The sequence below is a fragment of the Elephantulus edwardii genome, unplaced genomic scaffold (assembly GCF_000299155.1).
Source record: "Elephantulus edwardii isolate Elephantulus edwardi_28Jun2011 unplaced genomic scaffold, EleEdw1.0 scaffold00508, whole genome shotgun sequence".
Classification (NCBI taxonomy): domain Eukaryota; kingdom Metazoa; phylum Chordata; class Mammalia; order Macroscelidea; family Macroscelididae; genus Elephantulus; species Elephantulus edwardii.
In genome coordinates, this window is record NW_006400258.1 from 343,748 (window position 1) to 352,140 (window position 8,393).

Sequence of the window (8,393 nt, forward strand, 5' to 3'; positions counted from 1 at the left end):
AATCAAATAGGAGATGATGTAAAGAACACTGAGGATGATGTCAAGGAAGCGGTATGGGATCTGAACTGTGAAATCTATCAAGTTCCTGTATGGGAAGGATGATGATGTTAAGTTGCACTAGATGCTCACAAATCATCCCTATTCTCAGGAAGAGTCGAATGCTCCTTTTGCTCTGCCTCCCCTTCCTCCTTCCTTGCCACCGCCCATCTCTGCTGGCCTCAGCCAATAAATGAACACGCTAGCACGTGTCAGGGACGTTTCATGACGCGGGGGTGGGGTGGGCAGTATACGTAAGCTTTATCAAGCGTCTTCCCTGGCCGCAGCTGTCTCATTTTTTTCTGCTCTTTGGTGTTGGTCGTGTCTCCAAGCTGTTAAATTTTTAAATTTCCAGGTAAGCAGTGCATGGCCTACAAAGCAGATGCTCCTTACTCACTGGTGTCTGGAGAGAGCGCAGGTACGCTTGAGGAGAGCAGAGGCTGTTACACGTTGGCTTGGGCTTTTCTAGAACAGGCCCCATAATCGTAGCTGCAATACTTAGCTAGATGAGAGTCAGTCGCAGGGTATCCAATGCGAAAGCAGCTTAAGGCATCGGTAGTAGTAGAGACCACACAAAAGCAGAGATGTACTCCTCCTCCCACGTGACCACCGCCATCTTGTTCTTTGGGCGCTGAGGGAACCCAGGGATGTTAGGGGGCTTGCGTGGCGTGGCTGCACAAAATGACGGGTGTGGCGTCTGGGGAAATGTGAGCATGCGCGACTTCCTCCTCAAATGGCGGCGTAATTTAACTACTTTTCCACCCATCTTCCGCCTCCACTCTTCTACCTTTTTGTTCCACAGGACTGAAATTAACTGCCATGTCCTCAGAAGAAGGCAAACTTTTCGTGGGAGGGCTCAATTTCAACACGGATGAACAAGCCTTGGAAGATCACTTCAGTAGCTTTGGGCCTATCGCTGAAGGTGAGACAGATGTTATACCCAGCTTAGGCTCTATGAGGCTCCACACACTCCTTTTATTAGCTGGCGGCCGAGGGTGAGCTCATGTTCCAAAGGACCCAGAATGATTTCATGCTCAAGCCTTATAAAGTGAAAAACCGCAAACAGAGGTGGGTTACAGTTATACTCTGTTCTGGAACATGCTGACCGTTCTCTGAAGAGTAAAAGCAATTTACAGAAGCAGAGAGCATCCTAAGAGGTTAACAGGCATGAAATCCCCTGCCTTGTGGTTTCACAGAACGCCTTACTTTGCTCTCTGTATATTCAATCAAGCAGCATATTGAGCTACACTAAATAACCTACTTAAGCGAAGCAAGACATTTATGAGAAATGAATTGACTCATGGGCTAAGATGGGGTTTGTTAACTCTAATACTTAAACGAGACTGTTGTTGGGTGCAAGATTAGCCATCCACTTCTGAAATAAGAGGCCTTGGAGAACCCCATGAACAATAGAAACAGGTATTAGATCCACTATAAAGAATGAGTTGAAGGAAATCTAGGGCCCCTGAACTTAAAGTGCTTTAATTCTCTGCACCATCAAATTTTCTTATATTAGGCTTAAGATGTATGTTTCTCAGGCTAGGGGGAAATTAATCCTCTTCAGGATGGATAGGAGGGATTCCTTTTTCAGACTCCTCCTTGCTTCCTCCTTTCTGTTGCTGATGGTTTCACATTTCCCCATCTCCCTTTTTTTACCCAGTGGTGGTGGTGAAGGACCGAGAGACTCAGCGATCTCGGGGTTTTGGTTTTATCACTTTCGCCAATCCAGAACATGCTTCAGATGCCATGCGAGCCATGAATGGAGAGGTGAGGTCTCCTACCTGCAGAGGGGCTGTGCCCCCATCTGCCAGCTCCTCTATTCTTTTGTGCCCCCCCCCCATCTGCTAGGGGCAACATGGCCAACAGGCCCCACAGTGCCCACTCACAGGAGCGTGACTACCTTCTGTTCTAGGGGGTGGAGGGCAGCGGCAGACAGAACCGGGCTGCTTGGGAGGCGACGACTGGTCCTGCATGAGGCCGAGAAGCCACCTGTGGATGGTTGACCTGCCCTGGGCTTAGGTAGTAGAGTCTGCAGACCTGTGGGCCTGACCCGGAGAGGACCTCGTGAGTCTTCTGGGATGGACTCTGAAGCCTCAAACCAAGAGAGGTGTCAATCTAGCCCTAATAGTTGGGCAGCTTAGAGGAGTGGGGAGGAGAACTCAACCTGAGTTCAGTCAAGATGTAAGTAGTAGCAGGGGGAAACATGGTGAATTCAGGTAATTTTTGTGGGAGTTTGGTAGCTCCTGGTAAAGCCATTCTGGTCAAAGGAGCTTGTTCTGGAATGTGGTACCCAGAACTTGGTGCATAACAAGAATTTTTGGGCTCCTTTGCCCATCTAGCCCTGCCCATTCGTCCCCTGTCATTGCCCTGATTGCCAACCTGTACTCCTTGTGTCTCCCTTCCACACCTAGTCCCTGGATGGTCGTCAGATCCGTGTAGATCATGCAGGCAAGTCAGCTCGGGGAACCAGAGGGGGTGCCTTTGGTACCCATGGGCGTGGTCGCAGCTACTCTAGAGGTAAGTTTGAGCAGGAGTGAGAGAGACTGGTCTTTGTCTAACAACTACCATCAAATGTTTCTTATCTGCTGCAGGTGGTGGGGACCAAGGGTATGGGAGCAGCAGATATGATAGCCGACCTGGAGGGTATGGATATGGTTATGGAAGGTCCAGAGACTATGGTGGCAGGTAGGTAGTGGCCAAGGTGTTTGGCATGCTCTGGTGGTGGTTTCCTTTTTCTTAAGAGCTGTGTCACTTGTCTTAAAGCACACTCTCCCAGTGATTGTACTATATCATATGAATTTTCAGTCATTCTAAAGTAGCAAGTTATGAGATTCACACTGAAGTCAACAAATAGACACAAAAGTGTCTATTCTGTGGGAGCTGTGGTGGCCTCGTGGCAAGAATTTGCACTTCAGTCCTGAAGGTGTGCGGTTTGAACCCACCAGATGCTCCGCTGGAGAAGGAGGGGCAATCTCTTCTTGTGCCAGTTGGATCTGATTCAGTGGCACAAGTTTAAAAAAGTGTCTGTTCTATCCAAACTGTGGAAAGTTGGCAAGTTGCTTGGGTCTCAAATGGAAATACTAATCTCATAAAATATGAGTAGAGTGAGTTGAACTGTACAATGGAAATGGTCAATAATGGTTAGGCTATTGGTGATAAAATTATGACTTAAATGTGTAAATACATGGAAAAATTTGCTCACTTGTTACTACTGCCTTTTACTAATATATAATTAGTATATACTTTATATATAATAAAATACTAAGCAGTTGTGCAATGTTTTGAATTACACAACTGCGATTGTTTTATGTGTTGATATAGTGTGTTAATTATAACTTGTGTTTATATAATGATGGTTGAGGTTGTATGTAAACTGTTACAGTCTGTCATGTTAATGGTTATGATGTTACACTGTTGAAAAGTATACATAACCTATGACAACTACCAAGTCAGTTCTGACTTGTGGCTATCTTACAGAACAGAGTAGAACTTCGTTGTAGGGTTTCCAATGCTGTGAATCCTTTTCCAGAAACAGACTTTAGTGTTCTTCTGTGTGGTGGATAGTGAATCATGAACCTAATAACATAGCGAAGGAATTCTAGGTATGTACAACAATAGCAACAGTTTGGTGCTTTAGCCACTATATCCCCAGAGCTCCTTCAAATAATACCTGTTGTGTGTGGTCAAGTTGGAACCAACCCCTAGTTGACCTTCTAGTATGTTTGACCATCCTTCTCCCGTGGAGCAGCTGGTGGATTTGAACTCCATGGTTTTGAGATTGCAGTGCAGTTTCTTATCACTGGGCCACCAGAGCGCCAAATATATAGGATAGATTTTAATGTTAAGAGTATATATATTTGTTGGGGGGAGGGGTGGGCAGGGAGAAAAGTACAACAATGAATTACTGGAAACCCCTAAGTCTCTGTAACCTTTCATTAAAATTAATTTAAAAACCCACAAGTTAGAAAAAAGGTATATTTGTGCAGCACAATTATGTATGGTTTTGTTTTGTTTCTGCTCTAGAAACCAGGGTGGTTATGACCGTTACTCTGGAGGAAATTACAGAGATAATTACGACAACTGAGATGAGGCATGCATTTATAATGCAGGTGAGACTTGTATGTTCTTTGCATGAGCCGACCTGTGTTCATTCTTGGGATGATACTCTCATATTTTATCCTTGCCTCAGTATTCTACTGCCCTCCCAGCCAGCCTGCTTAACTCTACCTCTACTGCTCTGCTTCTTACTTTTGGAGATGGTTATCAATCGGGGAAGAGAGAGGGCTCTGAAAATAATTTTTTGCTGGGCATGGAAGAGATCAAGGGAGGATCTTGTGCAGCTTTCAGAATCTTTGACAACCTTAGAAGACTAAGCATGCTGTCAGTCTGTCCCTTCCTGACATCACAATTTCCCTCCTTATTCTTAGATACACAAGGAATAAAGATTCTTCTGATCAGGATCGTCCTTCCAGATGGCTGTATTTATAAAAGATTTTTGGAGCCACACTGAAATATTTGTTTTAGTACATCAACTTCTATTTTTAAATTGAGCTCCCAGAGTAGCCTGTTAAACCCTTTTCATAAATGCCATAGGATTTTTAAACCTTTTTCTTCCATTTAGAGACAAATTTTGTGATATTTGTAAATTCTGAGTATTTTTCCTTTACCAGTTTTGTAGAGTATTTTTTTGTTTGGTTGGTTTTTTTTTTGTTTTTGTTTTTTTTAGTTTGAGCACTCAAATTTTTTTGGAAAAAACCAAAAACAACTTGCCCAGGCTTTAAAAAAATTACTATCTAGAGACATATAGTTTATGTAAGATTATTTCATTATCATGGTTAGAAAACAATTTTTAAAATATATAAAACTAGAAGTGGACATCAAGAATGTGTTTTTTTAAAGATGGTTTTGGTTTTTTTTCCCCTACTCTAGTATGAAATCACCACCCTAATTATATAGAAGAGCTTAAAAAAATGTTTTGAATGTCTTTTTTTAATACTGGAAGAAAAAAAAATATCCTGTTGTGTTTCATGTGTTAAAGATGTCCTGCATGGAGCCTATTAAAAAGATTAAATATGAAAACAGATTGACAGTGCTGTTTCCTTAATTTCATTTCAAAGTTAGGATTAATTTGAGTACACTTAAATCCTGAAGAATGGTGAGTACAGGTAAAATACCTTCATGGTTAAGATTTTGTTCCTTTAAATGGCCCCCTTAATTTCTACTTGGACCAGGTCCCAAATACACATTTTCCTCCCTCCAAAAAATCTAGTTTTTGCCAGGTTGATGAAGATGGGAACTTCAGATATCATGTCTTACTAGCTAAGGCAGACTACTCTCAAGTGGGAAGTTTGCTGTCTTTCTAAGTCAGCATTGCTTATTCAGCAATAAGACTAAGCAGATAGTTGAGTGGAGGATGTATGCATATAGGAATAACGTCCTTTGTTGTAGTCTGAGGGGGAAAAAGTACTATAAACAGTGGATCTAAACCCTTTCCTTGTAAAATTAATTTAAGATTTGCCCAAAAGACATGAGATAAAGCTTCCCCATCCTTACCCTCCTGGCTGCACATTAAGACATACTTGTTTTCTTGTCAGTACACAGAATATGCAGTACTGTTCTCCAACACAGTGGAAAAGCTTCATTTCTTCTGTCATCCTTGGTCATTGTGGAACTTTGAGGTGGATAGCAAGTAATTGGCAAGATCATGTCTTGAATTGGGTGCATCTTGGTCTTGAGGACTTTGGGGAGGTCCCTGATGGCCTACTTTCCTAAGGCAATGTATCCAACTGCTGGTCTTAAGGCTCTAAGAAAAAGGCAAACATTTTTCTCCATCTATCATGTTGCCTGTCCAGAGGTTAGGATTTTTGTCCTCCTTGATGATGAGATGTAATCCATATTTTGAAGGCCATAGTCTTTGGTCTTTTGCAGCAAATGTTTCAAGTTCTATCAGCCAGCAGTATGTCTTCTGGTATCAATAAAGAACAATTAGCTTAGTACTTGTACTGTAAGTACTACTTAATAGTTGAATCAGTTATAATGCAAGGCAATCACAATCTATATGTTACTCATGGTAGGTTTGCACTCTAGGATTTTCAAGCCTGCCAGACTGAGCAACTGAGGGCTCCTAAGTAACTTAATACATGTATCTGTTTTCCTAGCTGGGAACCTGAAGACTGTAGAAGAAAAATAGGCAGGCACAGGGGACCGAGGCAAAAGCCCAGGCTCTGAATGTTTATTTTTCTCAGCATATATAGAAAATAACAGGCATTCCATTACTGTCAGAATAGCTAGACTTCTTGCTATACAGCAAATAGTTATCTCAGGGACCAGAAAAATAAGTGTCCTTGGATATGTTATATAGAAAAAGTTGAGGATGAGAGAAAAAATGATCCCAAGAAATGAATAGGCTTTATTGCATTTGAGAGGGATGCCAAGGGACTATGAGCAGAGAAGGTAAAAATGGTGCCAGAGCAGTTGAGCAGTTTGCGTTATAGAGGTTTTTAGAGAGGACTAGGGAAGATGGTGTTTTTCTCTGAATTTGGGGCTTTTAATTAGGTTTGGGCTTTGATGATCAGGCCCAGAGCCTTACCAGGATCCATTGTCTGGTCTGTGTTTTGTTTTGTTTTTAATTTATTTTTCATTTCAATGAACATCTACAGAGATTTTGGAATTCCATTCATTCATTGTTGCACCTTTCTCCCCGCTCCCCCCCCCCACCGTTTGCTCCTCTCCTTGAAAAGCAAAAGAAAAACTCCCTCATTGGTACACAATACCCCCAGCACATCCCCCAAACCCAACCCCAAATATAATCCACTCTGCAACCCTCATTACGTACTCCTTTGATAAACATAATGCCCTAAAATATAATACTTTTAAACTATTCTCTCCCCCATAGACTTCAATGCAGTAAACATAATTCATCCATTTTTTTCTCAGTCTTACCCCCACCCTGATGTCAGCCTCATTCTACAACAGTGGCACCATATAGCATTTGTCCCTTTGTGACTGAGATACCTCACTCAGCATAATGTCCTGCAGGGTCGCCCATTTTGAATAATATTGCATGAGTTCCTTGTTTTTCAATGCAGCATAGTATTCCATTGTGCGAATATACCACAGCTTCTCTACCCATTCATTTGTTGATGGGCACTTAGGTTGTTTCCAACTCCTTGCTATTGTAAACAAAGCTGTGATAAACATGGGGATGCATATATCTACTTGGATGTCATTTATGGTATCTTTAGGGTATATTCCCAGTAGTGGAATTGCTGGGTCAAATGGTATCTCTATTTGCAACTTTTTGAGAAAGCGCCATACCGCTTTCCACAGTGGTTGCACCATTTTAAACTTCCACCAACAGTGAATAAGGGTTCTAGTCTCTCCACAACCTCGCCAGCATTTGTTGCTTGCTGTTCTGTTAAATTTTGCTAGTCTTACTGATTTGCATCTCTCTCAGAGCTAGAGATTTTGGGATTGCAGTGCAGTTTCCTGCCACTAGGCCACCAGAGCTCGCCTGAGCTAGGGATTTTGAACATTTCTTCATGTGCTTGTTGGCCATTTGAATGCCTTCCTTGGTGAGTCTGTTCATATCCTGTGGCCAGTTTTCAACTGGATTATTTACCTTTATCTTGTGGTGCTCAAGTATTTTATAAATTCTAGATATAAGTCCCTTATCTGACATGTCATTACCAAACACTTTTTACCAGTCTGTGGCTTCCCTTTTTACCCTGTTAGAGCTAAGTTTCTGGATGCGCATAGGGATTTGATTCTTAGAAGGTCCCATTCATCTGTCTGGTGTTTGCTCTGGTTTCTGCTCTGGTTGCCTTAGATGTTTCTCAAGGAGTGATCAGGCCTGGGGACAACTGTTGTATTCTTCCATTCCAGACCCTAAGTTATTTCTAGCTACTTCCTGCTGTGCTGGAGGGCTGGTGTTGGTTTCCTGTAAGGTCTGAAGGATCATTTTCACATGTTCTTGGGCAGTTGCTTGTGAGATGGCAGTGAGGCAGTTTAGTAAAAATTTTAGGGAGTGTGAAAAAGAATGACTAGAACGGAAGTTAGGAAGGGGGAATTCCTGGTTGCCACTAAGTCCCTGATTGTCTATTTAAGGTGTTAGTTTATAGAAAATATTTTAAGAAACAGGCAGAAACTACCTTTTTATAGTTAATAGGTTAAGTCTTTGCTTTGTAATCCAACCGCCATGAGGAAGTTAATTTGGTCTTGGACTACAATAAGCTGAGTTGTAACATCGTTTAGTGACTCTTGGACAGTTTTGTGAGAGATGCTGGAATTTTCTAAGGTGATGTCTAGGCCTGCAGTGTTAGTAGTAGCTTTTGTTATTATTTATAGGCTGGACACTA

At 42.0% G+C, this 8,393-nt stretch overlaps 1 protein-coding gene and 1 pseudogene across 1 annotated transcript; both read left to right on the forward strand.

The window, feature by feature from the left end:
• The first annotated feature begins 855 nt into the window (after positions 1-855).
• On the forward strand, positions 856-2,011 carry RBM3 (RNA binding motif (RNP1, RRM) protein 3). Its single transcript, XM_006903096.1, has 3 exons — positions 856-958; positions 1,697-1,803; positions 1,949-2,011. The coding sequence occupies exons 1-3, from the start codon at positions 856-858 to the stop codon at positions 2,009-2,011; spliced, it is 273 nt and encodes a 90-aa protein (XP_006903158.1).
• Positions 2,012-2,454: 443 nt separating this feature from the next.
• Positions 2,455-4,586, forward strand: LOC102867443 (annotated as a pseudogene).
• The last annotated feature ends 3,807 nt before the right edge of the window (positions 4,587-8,393 follow it).

What these genes read in the sequence shown, in the direction of transcription:
- RBM3 (XM_006903096.1), top strand. Translation starts at nt 856, where the DNA reads ATGTCCTCAGAAGAAGGCAAACTTTTCGTGGGAGGGCTCAATTTCAAC. An exon ending in CTTTGGGCCTATCGCTGAAG is followed by an intron (nt 959 to 1,696) that starts GTGAGACAGATG and finishes TTTTTTACCCAG; the next exon opens with TGGTGGTGGTGAAGGACCGA. An exon ending in TGCGAGCCATGAATGGAGAG is followed by an intron (nt 1,804 to 1,948) that starts GTGAGGTCTCCT and finishes CTTCTGTTCTAG; the next exon opens with GGGGTGGAGGGCAGCGGCAG.